General features: G+C 38.3%; 2 protein-coding genes across 3 annotated transcripts; one reads left to right on the top strand and one right to left on the bottom strand.

Moving 5' to 3' along the window:
- Positions 1-11,612: 11,612 nt before the first annotated feature.
- Positions 11,613-14,516, bottom strand: LOC113018495 (heat shock 70 kDa protein 12A-like). Of its 2 annotated transcripts, none has more exons than XM_026161561.2 (4): positions 14,227-14,516; positions 13,634-13,858; positions 13,387-13,558; positions 11,613-12,910 (listed from the first exon to the last, which is right to left on the bottom strand). In XM_026161561.2, exons 1-4 carry the CDS (start codon positions 14,506-14,508, stop codon positions 11,841-11,843), a joined length of 1,749 nt encoding a protein of 582 aa, XP_026017346.2. In that variant the 5' UTR covers positions 14,509-14,516; the 3' UTR covers positions 11,613-11,840. The 2 variants fall into 2 exon arrangements, with proteins under 2 accessions (XP_026017346.2, XP_080155039.1); XM_080298913.1 differs by having other exon boundaries at positions 13,634-13,871; positions 14,227-14,353.
- Positions 14,500-21,033, top strand: LOC113018493 (uncharacterized). The gene is made up of 14 exons (XM_080298928.1): positions 14,500-14,688; positions 14,939-14,974; positions 15,232-15,267; positions 15,382-15,429; positions 17,015-17,050; positions 17,171-17,218; positions 17,556-17,603; positions 17,920-17,967; positions 18,670-18,717; positions 18,814-18,991; positions 19,085-19,180; positions 19,333-19,410; positions 19,615-19,895; positions 20,649-21,033. Exons 1-13 carry the CDS (start codon positions 14,672-14,674, stop codon positions 19,864-19,866), a joined length of 969 nt encoding a protein of 322 aa, XP_080155054.1. The 5' UTR covers positions 14,500-14,671; the 3' UTR covers positions 19,867-19,895; positions 20,649-21,033.
- The last annotated feature ends 1,535 nt before the right edge of the window (positions 21,034-22,568 follow it).

The raw sequence follows: 22,568 nt of genomic DNA, 5'->3' as shown, positions 1-22,568 counted from the left end.
ACGTCTCACTTTCTGAGAGCTGTGAAGGTTTACAGCAGCTGTTTTTAAAGATGGGCTCTGCAGGCACAGACAAGAACACTGAAGTCTGTTTTCTTCTTTATGTTCTGACCATGAATATGCACTGACCCAAGTGTATCAGAGTGGGGAAACTTTTAGTCTCTCTAACGTAAATCATCACAAAGATCAAGAAAAATCACTGGCTTTTAAGTATTTCATTTAATTTGAAGCCAATGCTTTAGAAGGAACTTGGCTCTGTTTTGTTCCCCCACTGCTTCATGACTCTGTGCCAAGTTAAACTGAAAACACACACAAAAAAAATATCCAAAAGAATAAAAGAATCCAGGGGATTTCATTGGCTATTCAAATAGGTTATTATGAATTGGTGATTTAAGTCATTTGAAACCCTTTTAATGCCATAAAGATCACTGTGTGTGTCTGAGATGGACCAACAGAAGCTTCACTGCTGATTTTCTCTTAATATGCAGATAGAAACAAATCAATTTTAACAAATTAGTTCATTACAAGATAAACAGCTGCTGGAGCCTTGGGAACCTCTATAGGTCAGAGCTCAGGAATGCCATTCATGAGGACTTCTGACATTTATGACGTGTGCACTGCTCCTAACAGACATCTATGCAGATGTGTTTCAGACATACAAAATGCAGTTTATCTGGAAGCTTCTGGGGGTGCTTTATGAGAAATGACTCCAGGTGAAATCACATCAAGTTTATGTTCATCTGTCTTTGGACTCTCCCTCCTCTATAAGAAGAGATATACATGAGTAAAAACTGTGATCAATACAACTTTCATGCTTATCTGTGCGTGTAGAGTCTGGATGTGGTCAAAGCTGCTTGGACTGTTGTAATGATTATATTTCTTGATCCATGCATGTGTATAACCAGCTTATCGCGTTTAAAGAGGACACATTTAGTTGAACGGTAAGTACAGAATTTAACAAGCTCCTAAAATATGTTGAAATTATTTCACTTTTCATTCATTTTCCTAAAAACATAAACACTGATAAGTCAAGGACTATGAGCACTTTTCACTTGTCTTCTCACTTGTATGATCTGTGGGGCTCAGGCCTTAAATGCAGTAAAATGTAGGCCTGCTCCTCCTGCCTCTCTCTTGCTAAGTCAGTAAATATCAGCAGTTGCATATATTAGCAGTAAAGTAACAAAGAGATTCATATTTTACTATACAGTATACGAATATATCACTGATGGTGTTAGGAAATCTTACACCGATGGATTTAGTGGCAGAAACACACACGGGCACAAGATAGTTGTGATGCAAGTTTATATACAATGATAGGGAATATTTACAAGGGAGGGGGCTATATACAGTGAAATGTAAAAAATGTGCAAGGAGAGCAAAGCCGAAGGGATGAAACGGAGCCGAGGTATGCGGGTGGGCAGATGACGCACCGGGTATTAACAGCTCTGTATCGGGGTCAGAGTAGGGGAGACCGGGGATAGTTGTAACGTGGGTCAGTTGTAACACTTTCAATTTCTCCAATCAGGGCTAAGTTTCAAATGATGTGACTCATCCTGTGCATGCCCAATTCAGTTCTGCTATCACATGTGAAAAATCAGCACATTTTGTCAAACACAGACAATTTAACATGAAAAAAAGTAATTTGTATGCCAAAAAGTAAGTTTATCTACTTTATTTCAATGTTTAATAGCATTATCTGCTTTGCAGTTAAACTCATCAAACCTAAATTATGTTATTTGTATGTCTATGGGGATATATTCTGTGTAGGTCTTTAGTGCTAATGTTTTAGCCGTTGGCTGTAATGTTAGCTAGTTCATGGCTATAGGAGTCTGGGTCAGTTGTAACAGCAACAGTCTGGGTTAGTTGTAACAATAATGCAGATGTTACAACTTACCACACTATTACTTTAACTTATATTAAACAAGTTTGTGAACGACATCAGCAGAGAGAGGTTCACTGGTCGCATTTGTATACGCGGTTAATGCCATTGGCAACACAATTCCTCCACTGTTTGTGTTCCCACACATACATTATGCAGACCACTGTGTCAGAGATGGACCAGTAGGAAGTACTGGTAGTGGAAATAAATCAGGATGGGTGCAAGAAACAGATTTCCTCATCTTTCTGAAGCACTTTGCAAACCACACCAAGGTAAGCCATGATAAAAAGTAATGTTATTGCGATGCTGGTGAACAACTACATTTTTTCAGCTTCATTGTTATGTTCAAAATTGGTGCAAGAGTTGTAGGTTATAATGCCCACTGAGCCAATGAGGCCAAACTCAAGGAAGACCAACCAAAATTAATGAAATATTCAGTTGCAGAAAATTCCATAATTTGTCTTTTTTGGGGGGTTGGAATATGTTCAAAAGCTAGATTTCTGCATTCTGTCACACACACACACAGCTACATAAATGGCTCTAAGTGCATTCATGTGTTGAATAAACAAAGATTACATGTTAATGTTTTGTCAGTACCCTTATTTCATTGTGTTACATTTCACCCCAGGATATGTTACAACCCAGACTATGGGGTTAATTGTAACATTTCACTCTTTGTGTTTGAGGCCATACCATGCAATGAGTAATTGTGCTGCAGAGAAAATAGCTGCACTATTTAATAGCAGAGACATGTAAATACTTTGCATTACATTTTGAATCCACTAAAAGAGCTCCAATTTACAGACAGAAATGTCAAAAATGTTACAACTATCCCCGGTCTCCCCACCACGAATATGGATGGATGTTTTCCCTACTTATTTATATTTATTTATATGACCAAAACTAGAACTACAGTGTGACAGTGGAATACCAAAGCTGACCTAAATTATCATATGTAACACAGAAATCTGCTGTATTGTTCTCAGTATTTTTCCACTGGTGATGCACAGGGAGTGACTCTGCAGCCAGTTTGAACCAGCTCACTGTGCACACACATTATGTTGTTGGTTCACACTGCTTTGTACGTCAGACTGCTCTGAATGTAAATGTGATGCAAATTCCTAACCTGCTGGTTAAGGAGTCGATTCCCAGGGTCTCATATTTCACAGTCAGTATTTAACTGGAAGGTTTATGTCTGAGTGAATCTGAAGTCATCTGAACGATATATATATATATATATATATATATATATATACACACACACAGGGTGGGCTATTCATATGGATACACCATAATAAAATGGGAATGGTTGGTGATATTAAAGTCCTGTTTGTGGCACATTAGTATATGTGAGGGGGCAAACTCCTCAAGATGGGTGGTGACCATGGTGGCCATTTAGAAGTCGGCCATCTTGGATACAACTTTTGTTTTTTCAATAGGAAGAGGGCCATGTGACACATCAAACTTATTGGTAATGTCACAAGAAAAACAATGGTGTGCTTGGTTTCAACGTAACTTTATTCTTTCATGACATACAGAAGTGGTGAAGGCGAAGCAGTCCTGAACTTCAGAGATCAATGAGAATGATCTAAACATCATTCAGAGCAGTGAAATTTGATGCTGGTAAATTTCAGTGGGGTAAAAAAGTATTTAGTCAGCCACCGATTGTGCAAGTTCCCCCACCTAAAATGATGACAGAGGTCAGTAATTTGCAACAGAGGTACACTTCAACTGTGAGAGACAGAATGTGAAAAAAAAAAACATGAATCCACATGGTAGGATTTGTAAAGAATTTATTCGTAAATCAGGGTGGAAAATAAGTATTTGGTCAATAACAAAAATACAACTCAATACTTTGTAACATAACCTTTGTTGGCAATAACAGAGGTCAAACGTTTACTATAGGTCTTTACCAGGTTTGCACACACAGTAGCTGGTATTTTGGCCCATTCCTCCATGCAGATCTTCTCGAGAGCAGTGATGTTTTGGGGCTGTCGCCGAGCAACACAGACTTTCAACTCCCGCCACAGATTTTCTATGGGGTTGAGGTCTGGAGACTGGCTAGGCCACTCCAGGACTTTCAAATGCTTCTTACGGAGCCACTCCTTTGTTGCCCGGGCGGTGTGTTTTGGATCATTGTCATGTTGGAAGACCCAGCCTCGTTTCATCTTCAAAGTTCTCACTGATGGAAGGAGGTTTTGGCTCAAAATCTCACGATACATGGCCCCATTCATTCTGTCCTTAACACGGATCAGTCGTCCTGTCCCCTTGGCAGAAAAACAGCCCCATAGCATGATGTTTCCACCCCCATGCTTCACAGTAGGTATGGTGTTCTTGGGATGCAACTCAGTATTCTTCGTCCTCCAAACACGACGAGTTGAGTTTATACCAAAAAGTTCTACTTTGTTTTCATCTGACCACATGACATTCTCCCAAACCTCTGCTGTATCATCCATGTGCTCTCTGGCAAACTTCAGACGGGCCTGGACATGCACTGGCTTCAGCAGCGGAACACGTCTGGCACTGCGGGATTTGATTCCCTGCCGTTGTAGTGTGTTACTGATGGTGACCTTTGTTACTTTGGTCCCAGCTCTCTGCAGGTCATTCACCAGGTCCCCCCGTGTGGTTCTGGGATCTTTGCTCACCGTTCTCATGATCATTTTGACCCCACGGGATGAGATCTTGCGTGGAGCCCCAGATCGTGGGAGATTATCAGTGGTCTTGTATGTCTTCCATTTTCTGATGATTGCTCCCACAGTTGATTTTTTCACACCAAGCTGCTTGCCTATTGTAGATTCACTCTTCCCAGTCTGGTGCAGGTCTACAATACTTTTCCTGGTGTCCTTCGAAAGCTCTTTGGTCTTGGCCAGGGCGGAGTTTGGAGTCTGACTGTTTGAGGCTGTGGACAGGTGTCTTTTATACAGATGATGAGTTCAAACAGGTGCCATTCATACAGGTAACAAGTGGGGGACAGAAAAGCGTCTTACAGAAGACGTTACATGTCTGTGAGAGCCAGAGATTTTCCATGTTTGAGGTGACCAAATACTTATTTTCCACCCTGATTTACGAATAAATTCTTTACAAATCCTACCATGCGAATTCATGGATTTTTTTTTCACATTCTGTCTCTCACAGTTGAAGTGTACCTCTGGTGCAAATTACTGTCAGTGCGCCCCAGGGTGGCTGTGGCTACAATGTAGCTTGCCATCATCAGTGTGTGATTGTGTGTGTGAATGGGTGGATGACTGGATATGTAAAGCGCTTTGGGGTCCTTAGGGACTAGTAAAGCGCTATATAAATACAGGCCATTTACCATTTACTGACCTCTGTCATCATTTTAAGTGGGGGAACTTGCACAATCGGTGGCTGACTAAATACTTTTTTGCCCCACTGTATTTTTTTTTACAGCTCAGGGTGGAAATTTTATCCCACATCATTCTGTTTTATTTAGCAAACAATACATGTCATCTGGTCCTCGCCTGATTTTGACTGAGTTCATTTATTCTCTGTTTATTGGGCAAACAATAGAGTCTGTTTGCAAGAAGTGTGAAATGTTCCCAGTGACTCTCACGTGTCAGTCTGCTGTTTTCCTATAACTCAGAGTCACAAACTGCAACCACATAAGTAACAAATTCAACACAGATAAAGATTATATATTTAGTTATTCTCAGGAATGTTTCTGCAAAACAAAAGTGACTTAATCAGAGCAGAGCCGTCATGAAAGGAGTGGAAATAAGAAACCATCGCACCATCAGAACAGACAGTCAGCATGACTAATGCGTGACACATCATCATGTGAATGAATGTTGCAGTCATAATGTATCTGACAGCAGAGCTTGATACTGTGTGATATGTTTCAAACAGTCGACAGTTTTGTTAAACTCACAGGAGAACTCAGTTAAACATGGTTTAACAAGGACAATGAACTGAGTGAGATAAAATGAACCAAATGAGGGGTGTGGTTTAGTAACACAGTCTGTCCACAGGTTGGGTGTTGTTATATTAGAGATTAACTTAACTTTTAACCAGCAAAGATTAAATAGCATCAAAAATCGAAGAGAAAACTGCTGTATGTAAGTGGAACTGAATAGAAAACACAAGTGTTTATCCTGCTTTCGAAGTTAAATGCACTTAAGTCAAATAAACATTTTGACCACGGCGAATCAGACACTACAAATTGGGAGTAGAGGAGTCCGGTCAGGCAAATCTGTACCACATATTTTAGTAAAACATGAAAGATTTGAATTTCAAATTTGATGGAAAGTTTGTTCTCATGTCAACAAGTCTCTTCTTTGTGTTGTGTGGAGCTTCAGTGCCAAGATTACCTGAGAAAAACAACAACAAAATTCTACTGGAGCTTTTTGCAGTTCATGGATAGTGTATTTATAAGTCACTGAGCATGAAAAAAAAAACTCTCAGAGGAAACGAAAGTTAAGCAGTAAGTTTTGTTTTACAAGAAATGAGAGAGATGGCTCCACAGGCTCCACCCACAGCCTGCAGCAACTGTTGGTCACATGGAAAGTTTCCAACATTTATCATTTATTTTCCTATTTTAATCCAAAAAAAAAAGGTTAATGAAATATCATATATATATATATATATATATATATATATATATATATATATATATATATATATATATATATATATATATATATATATATATATATATATATATATATATATATGATATGCTTCTGGAGGTGGTTTATCAGAAATGACTCTAGGTGAAATCACATAAAGCTACCATCAAGTTTATGTCTTTGGACTCTTGAGTAAAAACTGTGATCAATACAACTTTCATGCTTATCTGTGCGTGTAGAGTCTGGATGCGATCAGAGCTGCTTGGACTGTTGTAATGATCATATTTCTTGATCAATGCATGTGTATAACCAGCTTATAGCGTTTAAAGAGGGGACATTTAGTTGAACGGTAAGTATAAAATTTAACAAGCTCCTAAAATATGTTGAAATTATTTCACTTTTCATTTATTTTTCTAAAAACATAAACACTGATAAGTCAAGGACTATGAGCACTTTTCACTTGTCTTCTCACTTCTCACTTGTTGTATGATCTGTGGGGCTCAGGCCTTAAATGCAGGACAGGTCTTTCTTTCTTGCTTTACTTTAGACTGCCAGGCTCCTCACAGAGCTTACAAGATGCACATGTGCATGACATTGTATTTATATTGTCCTTATTATAAGTCCTTTACTGATGCAGCAGTCTCAATTTTATTTATATAGCACCAAATCACAACAAAAGTCACCTCATAGCACAACGAGAAGGTCCTGAGTTCAATTCCACCATCAGACCGGGGTCTTTCTGTGTGGAGTTTGCGTGGGTTCCCTCCGGGTACTCTGGCTTCCTCCCACCGTCCAAAGACATGCAACTTGTGGGGATAGGTTAATTAGATAATCCAAATTGCCACTAGGTGGGAATGTGGGAGTGAATGTGAGTGCAAATGGTTGTCTGTCCCTTTTTTTTTTTTTTTTATGTTTCATTCTGTTTAATAAAGGATATGTATAATATATATAAGGATACATTGCAATGTCTTGTAATGTATGGAAAGTATGACATGTACAGAAACACTATAATTGCTAGCTTTCCCATCCACATATAATGAGTGACGTCTGAGCTGCTTTGCCTCCTATGGCCACTAGATGGACTGTAATCATGATGACCCAAACATTTTTCCATTCCCAATACTGTTATCAGATATATCACACACAGTATGTATCTGTTACTTTTCTCTTTAAGGGGCCAACAGTGTTCAGTCTGCATCTAATTAATGAGTTCAGGCTACCTATTTGACCTCATGGTAACTATGTGCCATTTCAAAAGACACAGTTACCAAAAATGCAATTCAATTCAATTCAGTTGTATTTATATAGCGCCAAATCACAACAAAAGTTGCCTCAAGGCGCTTCATAGATACAGAGAAAAACCCAACAATCATATGACCCCCTATGAGCAAGCACTTTGGCGACAGTGGGAAGGAAAAACTCCCTTTTAACAGGAAGAAACCTCCAGCAGTACCAGGCTCAGGGAGGGGCGGCCATCTGCTGCGACCGGTTGGGGTGAGAGAAGGAAGACAGGATAAAAGACATGCTCTTGTGGGGATAGGTTAATTAGATAATCCAAATTGCCACTAGGTGGGAATGTGCGAGTGAATGTGAGTGCAAATGGTTGTTTGTCCCTGTGTGTTAGCCCTGCGACAGACTGGCGACCCGTCCAGGGTGTACCCTGCCTCTCGCCCTATGACAGCTGACAGCCGCAACTCTGAAAAGGATAAGCGGAAGTGAATGGATGGATATACAACCATCTCTGGTTGATGTGATACGCTACTTTACTCACAGTTCAAAGAAAGAATACAATGAATGTAGATGGCTGCAAAGCAGCGTTGAGTTTTCACTATAGTATGTGTGTCCTCCTGTCTGACCTGCAGGTGAGAAACAGGTGTGAGGTGTCAGCTGTGAGGTAGGTGATGAGTGAAGAACAGAACAGAATCCATTTCCTCTTCAAACTGCTGTCAGACATTATCTACTGCACTCTGATCACATCACTCAGACCAGCTGCTTTCTACAAAGTCTCATCAACAACATCTTTAGAAACAAACATCAACAACCAGGAAGCAGCTTCACCTTTTGTGACGTTTACGGTCCATAGAAGTATTGCTGCCGTGCCATGCAGTGATGCAGCTGATCAGGGTGCTTGCACGGTGCAGCTGTAGAACCTGCTGAGGATCTTGGCCATCATACCAGATTTCCTCAGCCTCCTCAGAAAATACAGCCCCTGTTGAGCCTTCTTGACCAGCTGTGTGGTGTTCAGTGTCCACGTGAGGTCCTCAGAGATATAGACGACCAGGCCCTGGATAAACAGCAGCTGGTGAGTCCTCTTGTTCTTCGTCGTGTCCACTCTCATCTCCTTTGTCTTGTTAGTGTTGAGGGTGAGTTTGTTGTCCTCAAGAGGTTTCATGAATCTGGGATGCATCTGTTTGTTGTTTTGTGATTGTGCGCTACTAGGATAAGACACTGATGGAATTAAATGCTTCACCATTTGTTTCCGCTTTGCTTTACACTGTTTTACAGTGCTGCTCTGCCCTCTGTTGGACATTGACTAACAATACAGCCATTAGAAATCAGCTAAGAAACTTATTCAGTAATAAATTTTATTCTAATCAATCAATGTTTATACGTTTTTAAACTGATATAACTTAAGTTTTTATTGTAATGAAATATAATAAAGTGACAGAGTTCCTGTTTATGAGTTTTATATCGAAATCAATTAAAAACAAACAAAAACGACAGTTTGGACTTTTTTTTGAGTCTCTGAAAATTTATTTATGTACATTTTTAATTGGCACAACATTATGACCATCTGCCTACCACCGTGTTTGTCCCCATTTTGCTGGCCAAACAGTCCTGTCCTGTTAATGCATGGACTCCTCTAGACCCCTGAAGGTACTGTGGCATCTGCACCAAGATGTTAGCAAAAGTCCTGTAAGCCGTGAGGTGAGCCTCCATGGACCAGACATGTCTCTCCAGGACATCCCACAAGTGCTCAATCAGATTAAGATCTGGGGAATTTGGGAGCCAAGTCAACATCTCAAACTGGTTGTTGTGCTCCTCAACATGTTCCTAAACCATTTTTGCTGCAACAGTTCTTAGGTAGGTGGTAACATCCACATGGAGGGCAGGGTCCAAGGTTTGCCAGCAGAACATTGCCCACATGTTCCACAGTTACACAACACACAACCAGGCATCCACTGCAGTGAACATATCTGAAAAGTAAGAAAGAAATTTAACATTTAAGGGTTGAGAGCTTGCATTTGTTTTTAGGTCCAGCTGTTAATTTACATCCGATGATCTCATTAAATGTGTCTGTTAGCAGTTCAGCAGATCGGCTGGTCAGATCAGGAGAGTGGAGATCAGTCTCCACTGGATCTCAAGCCTGGAACTGCTTCTGGCAGTCGGTAAACAGGTAACTTTACCACTATTAAATTTCCCTTCCAGAGTCATAAATATTGTAAAATAAAACAATTTTGTTTTTTTACAATAATTTCACGAGAAAATTCTTAAATAATTTTCTGTTTACCTGTTGTTTACAGCATAGTTTAACACTGATAATAAGGGTAATGTGGTTTTGACAGTTTTCTAGTTGGTTTAAACTGGAAAGGATTTGTTACCAAATGTCATGATCGTTTAGACAATGTGATTGGTCATTTTGGTGAGTTACAAAACTAACCAAGAAATTAGTTTGTTATTGTTACTGGAAGTGGACGAAGACCCTCCTACTCCACCTCATATACAAGGGAATGCGATGAGTCCACAGGTTATAAAGACAACTAATTTCCTTACAGGAAGAAACATGTTCATAACTTAAAAAAATAAAATATTTTATTGAACAATGACTTTAAAACAACACATTAAAGCCCTTTATTGAGGTCAAACAAGCAATAATGGGTGTTGTACAGGGTCATTATGATACAGGGTCTAGTTATTATTAGGTATTAGCAATGAGCACTGATAGCAGTAACTGTGACCTTCCAAGGGGGAAAACATTTTGACACTTATTTTGGAAGAAAAAACATCAACATTTTTTCCCCCAGATTGGATAAATGTAACTTTTTATGTCCCAATTATCATTCAAATTAAAGTAATAGAAGTAATTCTTCAAAATAACTTCTCAATAACATTATTTAAATTTTGTTCTATGTAATTTTGGTTAAATTATTTAAGAATTGTTGACTCACTGGGTAGATTGTAAAACATATATACACGAACCATACGCTAATAAAAATATTAAAAATTATACATTTTGAAGGATTTAAAATAAGCAAAGTCTTTGGACTTTAAAATTTTGCATTTTTATGAAGAAAAGAAAAAGAGAAATCAAAATTCCAGGTGTGTCAAGGTGGATTGAATTATACACAAGTTTTATTTATACAGTTTGATGTCTTGGGGAAGTCTGTGTCTGCTTTAAATGGCTGTAAGAATGATCTGTACTTTTTTAATGGTAATAATTTAATGGTAATAAAGGAAAAAATGCTTCCAGACTTTACGGCCTTTATCACTCACTGGTGAATACACAGAACTATACACAAGTGTGTAAGGACACCAGCACCAAACTCATGTTTTCTTAGTTTAACTTCCCTGTATTTGATTCTCTAAATTTTGGGAGCAATATCAATTTAGTTATCTGGTATCAACTAACACTGGTCGATTTAATGTTTTAACTGTGAGACCTGCATGATTTTAGTTTCATCCTCTCAGGCTAACATAAATAAATATCCAAAACACAACATTATGTGGGAGATGTGTTCTGACTAAATTATCTTCATTGTATTAATAATACATTGATAAACTTAAATTATCTGAACTCCTGTAAACTTTGGCATAAAACATCATTGTATGAGTAGAATGTAAATGGAAAGAAAAGCGTCTGGACTTCTCTAAGTTTCAAGAAACTTCGTCAGATCTAGAGTAAAATGGTGGAGAGTCCCAGATTTAAACCCTATGGGAGTGTCCCCCCAAGAGGGACATGGACCCCTATTGTTTATTACCAAAGGCCATAACCACCCTTAACTCACACATGCACTGATAAAGACAATTCCATGCAGCCATTTTTTTCCCATTTCCCTCTATAAATCACTAACATGCAATGCCAAGCTCGATGAGCAAGGATGCAGAACTGTGCATTCCCCCCCCCCCCAAACACACACACACACACAGACTTGTTGGCTGTAAGAATGATCTGTACATTTTTAATGGTAATAAAACAAAAATGCTTTAATAAACTTCAGTGTAACTGCACACAGGTTCTCATTAGATCTCATAAAAAGAAAGATGTTTTAACTACTTGTGTGATACAGAAAAGAAACTGTTAGAGTACCTATTATAACTTAAGGACAGCAGTGACTCTAACATCAATATATTTATTTGTTTGTCTATAATGTTTCATGAATTCACTTCTGCCACACGTTGTTTCTGATTGATCTCATTGATTTAGCCATGAAGTCGAGCTCAGTTTTAACGGTTGAACCTGAATCTACGTCTATGGCTGTGACCGTCATTTCTGTGGCACCAAACTTGATTTGTAGTTTGATTTCACGATTCATGCCGCGTGCTGTGTCAGGTGACTCAAGAATAATAGAACCAATTTTCTCTACTCCCCACTCATCCACATACATTAGATCTTGGATTTTTCTCTCTGTGCGATAAAATGCAAAGGTAATCGCTGTCTGATCTCTTTCTATTGGAATGCAGCTGTACTCACTGGTTTTATCCCAGCCCACTTCCTCATTTTCCTTCACCAGTACACAGAAAATACCATCACACCACTCGCCCTCTTTGTTTGTGTATCTCTTGTCTGCCCTATGATTGGATGCATCAAACCTAAGAGACAAAGAAACCCCGTAAGTAAAGGCACTTATTCGAGATGCCACCAATGCTGGGTTTCTTCCAAACAGCACAGCTCCCTTCATGATTGCTTCTTGAGGATGAGAAGGACACAGAACTTTACACTGATCACTAAACTGATTGGTAATATGCTGACGCAGAATCAGGCTTCTAGCGTAGCCTCCAACTAACAGAATGTACTCAACCCTGAAATCTTTCTTCAGGATTTCTCTGAGACTCTTGGTGATGCCATTCAGACTCTCAGCAAAGAATGATCGTACTTTCTCTTTTGAGATTTTGATGGATCCTCGATTCCAGGAAACACCTCTCAGCGATTCAAAAAACGTTTCCATTTTCTGCTTTTCTTTTGCCATTTCACCCAGGTTATATGGGCAGCTGATGTCCACATCATCATCATTCTCTTTTAAAACTGAGATATCATACATCATCTTCTGCAGCTCTCCTGGATCCTCTTTTTCATATGTGTCCCACAAACTATCACTGAAGATTTCTCTGAGGAACTCTTTGAATTTTATATCCACAGTTTGTCCCCCCAGATCATTTCCTGAGGCCTTGTGCAGCTCCTTCAGGGCTCCTCCTTCCAGGACTTCATGAACAGTGATGTCAATGGTTCCACCTGCAACACACAGGAAGTAATTAAAAATAAAAGTGACAAGTGATAACATCTTTACAAATCATTCTCTCCTCCACCCTCCTAATGCTCATGTTTTCTTAGTTTTACTTCCCTGTATTTGATTCTCTAAATTTTGGGAGCAATATCAATTTAGTTATCTGGTATCAACTAACACTGGTCGATTTAATGTTTTAACTGTGAGACCTGCATGATTTTAGTTTCATCCTCTCAGGCTAACATAAATAAATATCCACAACACAACATTATGTGGGAGATGTGCTCTGCCTAAATTATCTTCATTGTATTAATAATACATTGATAAACTTAAATTATCTGAACTCCTGTAAACTTTGGCATAAAACATCATTGTATGAGTAGAATGTAAATGGAAAGAAAATAAATGGCTTCAATTACTCCTCTTTCAAACCATGAAAAACATAAAAAAGTAAGAAAAACTGCACTATGAAAACATAGAGTACCTCCACAGTCCACCACAATGTATTGTGTTCCTGAAGCCTGTTCGAATGTGACTTCACTGTTATTTTCTGTTTTAAAACCATCAGCTGGCAGCTTCTTACACCAGACTGAGGCTGCTTCTGGTTCCAGTGCAATGACCAGCCTGTCTTCCTTTCCTGCAGTCACAATACCTGCCTATAAATCAAAGGTAAATAAGTCCTTTTGACTTTAAAACAGCTGTACAGTTGATCTGTTTATTGTCTTTGTTACCTGTGTCGCAGCTTCTCTCATGAACTGTTTTGCTGAAGGATCCCAGATGGCAGGTACAGTCACCACCCAGGTGAAGTCAGAGGCTATGAACTGCTTCCCACCAGCATTTTCTGAGATGAACTTCAGAGCGTCCTCCTTCAGGTGTCTCAGAGCTTCAGTGAACACCTTCAGTGCCTTCATTGACCGTCCATTTGCAGCTTCAATTGTCACATCACTGTTAAGCTTCTATGATGGCAGACTGGATATGAATAACATGACAAAGGACTTCTGTCGTGTTGTTAGCTGTTAATTGCTTGATTTAGACTCTCATGTCAGAAGTTACAAACCTATTACTTCATTTACAGCTTCAGTTGTATATAACTATATCTGTCTATCTATATATCCTTTATTTATACTGTTAAAAGGCTTTTTCAAAAATGATCTGGCAAAAAGATAATACTTATGTTTAACATTAATGCACTTAGTAAGGTAGATCAGTAAAATGCTAGAGCTATATTTATTTATTTATTAGTACATTTAAAACATTCAACATAAAGCACAAAGTGTTAAACCATAATATAAGATTATTGATATATTTAGATTTTTACACTTACTTTGCCATAGAGGGACATCTTGAAGCATTCAAAGAAGAATTTCTTTCTGGCTTCATCACCTCGTGTTCTAAAATAAGCTGACTGGGCTTCATAACCAAAGCTGAGAAATTTTCCATGCTCATCAAAAAGGATGCAGGTCGGAGTCTTTGGGGTCCTCAGTGAAACCTGTTGACCCCAGTATTTTAAACGAGGTTCAATTTCTGCTTCTCTTTTTGTCAGACTGAAAGCATATCCACTGTACGCAGTGCCAAAGTCTATCGCTATGATGTATGAGTTATCCATTGTGGAAACAGTGCTGCAGAGCAGCAGTTACAGAGTATTTATGAACAAACCAGGGGGCGGACCTCACTGAACTCCACCCCCTGGTCTGTGGAGTTCAGTGTAACAGTCGTACTTGTGTCAGACTGGAAAAAGACTTTCACTAAACAAGACAGGAGACACCACGATGAGTACTCAAAGCAGGTAAGTACATTATATCAACCTTTATCATCTGCATAAACTGGCAGATTAAAATTTTTACACTAATTAGAACCATTTAAACATGAAAATGACTGAATGAAATTTAGAGTTTTGTTTATCAGTTTTTGTTAGTTTGAAATGATATGATAGAATATGTAGTGTACAGCTACGGTTTAGCATTTTTCCTCTCTGGACATTTATCATCTGCCTACATATCTGTGATATCAGTGTTTCCTCTTTACTTTCAAAATAGAGATTGTAATAAAGCAGCAGCTCCACAGGAGCTGAGGTAAGGATTCATTCATTTTTTTTTAAAATCATTTGATGTTTCTGATCAGAAATGTTTAAAAGTGCTTCATTTACCTGGTTTAGTTTCCACAGCTGAACACAGGATAGACTGCATGAATTATACTCTATTTTGCTATATGATCTTCATATCATAAGCTTCTACATTTTAAAAAAGCTCGATAAACATTGCTCTGAAACTAATACTACTAAATTTTTTGTGTGTACTGTGAATAACCTCTCTATGATGTTTTTGAACAGTTTGGCTGAGATGGAAAAAAAACTTCAGGAGGCAAAGTAAACATTTTTTTCTCATCTTTCATAAAAGCCTGAAGTTTCTCATTTCTTCTTCTTTTTTTTAAATCTGTTCACTGAGACTTTTGTTTTACATGCTGTATATTTGCCTCACAGTATGGTGGTGAACCATCAAAAGGGGGAACTGAATTCAGTCAAAGAGAGGTACTGTTTGCATAATTTGGGGAAACATCAAAGTCTGCTGTCTAAACTCACATAATTACATTTACATTGTTAAAGTATTATTTTAAACAGTGAAATGTTGCAGTCTTTTGCAGAGTGGTATGATTGATTTTATGCTTAATTAAACTAAAAACATGAGTTTTGCAAGAAAACCTGACAAGAGGAAATTTAAAAAAAATATTTTTCCCAATTTCAATGAGTAATTTATAAGAAACGGTCAAAAATGTGAGCATCTCTATAACCTCACTAAGGGACGTTTTAGCAGTTTGTTGGTCATGAAATTTAGGTTTTTTCTAACCCACACCCACCCCCTTCATAGACCTGAGCATAGGGCAGCCTGGCACTGAGCCGCCTCCTGGTCCAGGCTCTTAGTGGAAGCTGTCTGTAGCTCAGTGGACTGGAACAGGTGAAATTTGGACAAGGCCTTCGGCAGGATTGCTGGATTGAGCCAGATGAACATCCTTTTTCCATCCAGAAACTACCTGCAGCAATTCCTGTGGACCAACAGAGCATGGTGTTCACTAATCCACCAGGGAGAAGGAAGAAGGAGAAGGAAGCCGAAGGGTGCCAAGGAACAAGTCCAGGTCTAAGGGGGGAACCAGGGGCCCTGGCATGCAAATTTTAAGTTGCTGGGTACCCTTCAGGTGCGTTGAGATTAAAGTGGAGTCGGCCTCGTGTCCAGCAGAAACTGCCCTAATCCCTTGATCACCACCATGCCATGTAGGATCACTTCCTCCATCTGGGACTGAAGGAACTGCAGGATGTGAGAGCGCAAAACAAGGCACCAGCAAATACTATCACTGCAGCTTCTGAGCTTTTCTTTTTTCTTTTTTTTTCGGACTGGGGGCAACAGAATCCTGGGAGGCTGCCAAGACAGGCTCCCACACCACAAAGGTAAACGGATACACACCACCACGACATATGGTACCAAACAAAGAACAAGGTGCAATCAAGTGATGAACAATTGCTGGGTTTTTTTTGCACAGCTGTTTTATATGTACGCTTTTGGGCATCGCTGGGCTAGCCAGAGTGTCTTAAAGAAATATCCAGGAGCCATAACCAAGGGGTGGGGGATCATTAAATATGGACAGATAATGTCAATATGCTGGAGAACACGACGGTCTTCCTAGGAGTGGGCATTGAAGCAAATTCATCACAAGGTTGTGAAACAAACCCAGGAACTCTACAGGCCTCAGTGAGCAAGTTAAATGTTAACATTTACGGCATCACAATTAGAAAAAAGACTGAAGAAGCACGGCTGCTTGGAAGGGTTGCAAGAAAAATCCTCTTCTCACTAAAAGAACATAGCTAAATGGCTTAGGTTTGCAAAGCTGCAGGTGAACAAAGCACAAGACTTCTGGCTGATAAAGTCACACAGGAAACGACCACTGCAGGCTACTGCTGCTGATGGATGTTCTACAAACTGCAGAATAAGGTGGTGGACTCAGTTTTTCAGACTGAAGCGGTTCTTATACACATAACTGTAGATACAGATTTATTTCTAATCATGGAGCTGACTGAATATATTGCATATTGTGAATAACCTCTATATTATGTTTTTAAACAGTTTGGTTGAGATGGAAAAAAAACTTTGTCAGGCAAAGTAAATATTTTTTCTCTTCTTTCATAAATGCCTCAAGTTTCTCATTTCTTCTTTTTATTAGATTTTTTTTAATCTGTTCACCAAGACTTTTGTTTTAAATGCTGTATATTTGTCTCACAGTATGGTGATAACACATCAAGAGGAGCAACTGAAATCAGTCAAAGAGAGGTACTGTTGGCATAATCTGGTGAAATATTGCATAACATAATTACATTTACATGGTTAAAGTGTTGTTTTAAACAGTGAAATTTTGCAGTCTTTTGCAGATGATTGATCACTAACTTCACAATATAGTTTAATAACAGTGGTCTACAAAAACAAACAAAACCAATTTACTTTGTAAAGAAAGACAAATGTAGAATTTAAACTGTTAGTGTTGGTTTTTATATGTTTGGTATTATGTTTAAAAATTATCAATCTGATATTGTTCACATAATCTGTGTTTAATGATGAATTTGTGATCTGATGTGTTTTAACAGATTAATCTGTTTATGTTTTTAAATAGTTTGTGTGAGATGGAAGCATTTTACATCGTGAGACTCAAAGAAGCAGGGTAATTACATTTATGCTTTTTTTATTGTCACCCATGAAACAGTATTTATATTCACTGTTGTTCAACATACACTTACATGATTATTTAGATCATTCTGTTCCTAATATTAATTCATTTTAGACTTCATTTTTCTATCCATAAACTTTGTTGAATGAATTGTTGAATTTCTTCCAAAAAGGCACAATACTTTTTTACACACTACTATTTTACTAAGAGATCTGCTTTAAAAAAAATAAAAATTAAATTAAATTAAAAAAGGGATGGAAATTGAAATTGAACCTGTACAGGAATAACCTTTTTTTCATTGTTCTAACAGTTTGGTTGAGATGAAAGACTTTTACAAAGACAAACTCCAACAAGAAAGGTAAACACATTTCAATACAAAAAAGACATAAAAATGTTTCAAATCCACATCCAGGCTGTGGTGACAGCCAACTTTTATGATTTTAGTTATTATTTTAATAATAGAAGCATGTGTTTCCTCAATAACAGTGACCTTCACAATATTTGGGACAGAGATACATTTTTCCCTTTTACTACCCTGTTCTCGAGTTTTAAAAAAATATATAATTAAACAACTGACATGCATTAAAAGTGCAGATTGTAGACATTTTAGGTATTGGTTGTTTACATTTTGCAGAAATTACAGAAATATTTATACCTTAATGTTAGAGCATGACAATGTGTCAGACACATCAATGAAATATTTATATCAAAGCATTCATGTTCATAACTTGTTATTAAAATCTCACATGTATGACTGCTTGCTGTCTTTGATTTCTCCAGTTTTCATCTTTAAGGAACTCCTCTGTTGGTGTGGCTGTATGCTTGTGAACACTGATATTCCAAACAGTTAGTTTGGTGGATTTATACCAATTTTTAGATTCGAAATAGCTTATTTGGCAACTAAAGACTCCAAAGGTCATGAGAAATTATTAATTCAAAAATTTTCAGATGATAAAGAAAATCAGAACTACCCGGGAAACCAAAAATACCTAATCTATAGTCATGTGAACTGTGGAGCACAGAAACAAATCACTTATTTGTACCAAACAATATTCCACAGATCTGCACATAAAGAAACTGAAGAAGAATTGAAATCTTTCAAAGACAGGTACTGTACAGAAACATCGATTTAACAGTGCTCTGTATGTTGCTCCAGACAACGCCATCTGTTCATTTTTTCAACATTATCTATTACTATTACCAGAGTGGCAGGAGAGGTTGATCTTCCACTAAAGACGGGGAACTCTGAAAACATGAACAACCCAGTGAATGAAACCAGACTGAAAGAGATGTATGAAGAGCTGAGGAAGGACTGGGCTAAAATCAAGCCTTATCTGCAGGAAAATCAGAACAACCCAGAGGAAATCAAAGCTTCGATTCAGGTGCATTTTACAGTCTGAAGAGGTGAGATTAGAGTGTGGTATGAACTGTATTCTTATAAAAATATATATTTTTATTCACTCTGACGATTATAGCACAGATTTCAGTGTGGAGCAGGGGAAACAAAGCAGAAGAAGGAACTGATACAGACAGCATTTACCCTAAATGAGGACACTCAAGCGTCTCGGAAGGTACTGATGTGTTTTGTATGTGTTAAACATGATCACTGAAGCTTCAATTCAATCCAATTCAATTTTATTTATATAGTGCCAAACCACAACAAAAGTCACCTCAAGGATCTTCTGTGATAAAGATCAATGACAGGTTTCATTATTTGTTTCAGGTTCATGAATACACAAAGTTAACCCTTCACAACCTTCAGCTTGCTGTTTACTATGGTTTCAAAGACACTGCTGGTCAGGTTTGTTGGAATTACAGACATAACATTACAGACATTGTAAATACATAACACTGCACGTTTGTGGGACAGGCAACCAATTGCAAGATGTTAAATTGTGTGTTTAATAAGAAACAGTTACTTAAACACAACAGCGGTTTTTTATTTTTATTTTTTATTTTTATGTTGTTTGTAGTCATGTAAACTTGAATAATTTCTCAATGGCAGGGGTTCCACGGACAGGAAGGTCAAACTCATGATGATAGCAAGAATAAGCTCCTCCGGAAGTGCTTCTGGCTGAGCAGCTTATTGGGGCTGAACGATCCCCCTCTTCAGCCTGACTGGAAAAATCATCATCCTGGGCAAGATGCTTGGAACATTTTCCCACAAGAGATCACAACTGATTCTGCCATTGCACTCTGCCAGGACAACTCTGAAAATGTCCTTAATGTCATTGGACATACCAGGACCCAGACTTGAACCAGACTGAAGATCTCTAGAAAGTACAAGTAAGAGAACTACAATTTAGTTTGTGAAATAAAATGAGCAATGTGTTTTATATCCTTGAGAGATCAAAAAGACAAGAGCTGCACTACTTTTGGGTTTTTAATGACAACATAGAGCGTTATCCAAGAGGCTTCTTCAGTTTTAGAGTAATTGATAGAGAATTCCAGATGATTTAAAAAAACAAACAAAAAAAACCATATTGGAGGCTTTCCTCTTGGAGGTGGTCCTGAGGATCGCTGGCCCACTTTTGATGATACAAGTCATCAGATCAACCAAGGTGTGTATAAATTCACTGCGGCCAAGATATAAAACATTACTGAGACATCACCCCACCCTAGTGAGTTCTTGAGGTTACATAAGGCAAGGGGTGAGTGGAGGTTGAAACACCCTGGTAGGGATCTCAACACTGCACTGTCTGCGACTGCTAGGTCCCTGAACAGAGTAAAGTTCTACAGAATCTCACCACTTTACACTTTAAAATCAGTTTAGCATATTACATTCTGCAGCATCCATGTTCAATTCATACTGTAACATTTTTATGTTACAGTATTATGTATTTTTACAGTATTTCTATGTCTCTAGCAACTCTGTTACTGTTAGTTACTTAGTTATGCTGCAATAGATGTAGGCTGCAGGGGGATTCCAATGATGCGTTGAGTATTTTATTTTTCATTCACCTTTCTCACTCACTATGTTTTAATAGACCTCTCTGCATTGAATTGTACTTGTTATTAATCTCTGTCTCTCTTCCACAGCATGTCTTCTATCACGTCTTCCTTCTCTCATCCCAACCAGTCGCAGATGGCCACCCCTCTCTGAGCCTGATTCTGCCGGAGGTTTCTTCCTGTTAAAGGAGAGTTTTTTTCCCCTTTCCACTGTCACCAAAGTCCTTGCTCATATGGGGTCATATGATTGTTGGATTTTTCTCTGTATGTATTATTGCAAGGTCTACCTTACAATATAAAGCACCTTTGAGCAACTGTTGTTGTGATTTAGTGCTGTATAAATTAGAGATGGACCGATCCGATATTACGTATCGGTATCGGTCCGATACTGACCTAAATTACTGGATCGGATATCGGAGAAAAATAAAAAATGTAATCCGATCCATTAAATATCACGAAAGCACCTCACAAAACTTGCAACACGCCGTAACTCACCTCAGAACGTATGCATCACGTGATAGAGCAGCTGTGGCATGCCGGACCTGTCGGTGGTCTGGATAGCATGTGGAGCTTCGCTAGCAACCCGGCATTTCATCTCCGACAAAGTTATCCCCGAGAGAAGTAAAGCAAGTGTGTAAGTCCATCTCTGAATGTTTGTAAAGCATTCCTGCGTTAAGCTTAACAAGCGACTGCCTCTCGCTCTCCGGCTGCTACTTCAATCGTGAAACTGCTTAAATGATCAGCTGATCGGCTTTTCTGTCGCGAGTCTGTCTCTCTTGTTTGTTTTTGGCCCACTTTGCACCAGAAAGAGGAAACCAGCGGCTGAACAACAGCAGCACGTTTAAGCTTGATAAGCTGTTGTTAGAATTTATTTAATATTACTTTCTACTCGAGGATCTTTTTCTACGTAGCTGACGCTGGTAACTGTGCAGGGGCGGATCTAGCAAAGTTTAGCCAGGGGGGCCGATAGGGCATGAACAGGGAAAAGGGGGCACAAAGACATACTTCTCTTTCTTATCCTCATTTAAAATGTCGAGCTTTTAATAAATAATTATCTGACACCCAAAGTTTTAATTTGATGTAAAATGAATAGAAGTCAATTACTGTATATAGTAACTATTAAGTCTAATATATATACCCTAGTAAGCTATAGTACTTTTTACTTTGGGAAGGTACCATCTGTGCAGTCTGCAATTTTGTTGAAGAAAGATGTTGAATCTATTTAATATTTCTTGAAAAATAATTGATTTCTGTGCATTTTTTTTCACACTGCATCAAATTAAGGTTGATTACGTCGATTAAGCATCATGAGGTGGCGCGTGAGGGGTGGTTCCTTATTTTTTATTTATTTCTTTTTGTTGTTGCTGGGAGTTGGAACCCTATTAGTTAGGTTGCTTAATATTTACGCTAAGTACTCTTTAAAATACCAGAATAGGGAGGATGGTGTAGGTCTAAGTTTATTAGATTGATCAGTATTGCTGAACTATGAAATATTTTTTTTGTATACAGGTATAACAGAATAGCTTTAGTGTAGTTGTTGTTTTAAACTTGAGTATGAACTTGCAGACTTGCAAAATGCAGCAAGATATTTTAAAAAACAGTTTTGTTGATTAAAAAACACTATATCGGATTCATATCGGTATCGGCAGATATCCAAATTTATGATATCGGTATCGGTATCGGACATAAAAAAGTGGTATCGTGCCATCTCTAGTATAAATAAAAGTGAATTGAACATAAACACCTGTCTCCTCTGCCTTCCCAACACCACCCCATTAGCTTTCTTCACCACCTCTCCACGGCAGCAGGCCAGAGACCACACCCCTGCCACAATTTCAAAAAATGTTTTCCCTCAAAAGGAATCCTGGCTATTAACACATATTTGCGCTAAAATACACACTGTACTTTCAAAGATATATATGTGGTATTAAAATACGCCAAATGTTTTCCTTTTAAGCACATTTTATATAAAAACCTATTTACCAGTAGGCCGCTAGCGCAAGACTCTTC

This window comes from Astatotilapia calliptera, chromosome 3 (assembly GCF_964374335.1).
Source record: "Astatotilapia calliptera chromosome 3, fAstCal68.1, whole genome shotgun sequence".
Classification (NCBI taxonomy): domain Eukaryota; kingdom Metazoa; phylum Chordata; class Actinopteri; order Cichliformes; family Cichlidae; genus Astatotilapia; species Astatotilapia calliptera.
The sequence above is the reverse complement of the archived record's forward strand: the minus strand, read 5'-3'. Positions and strand labels throughout refer to the sequence as shown.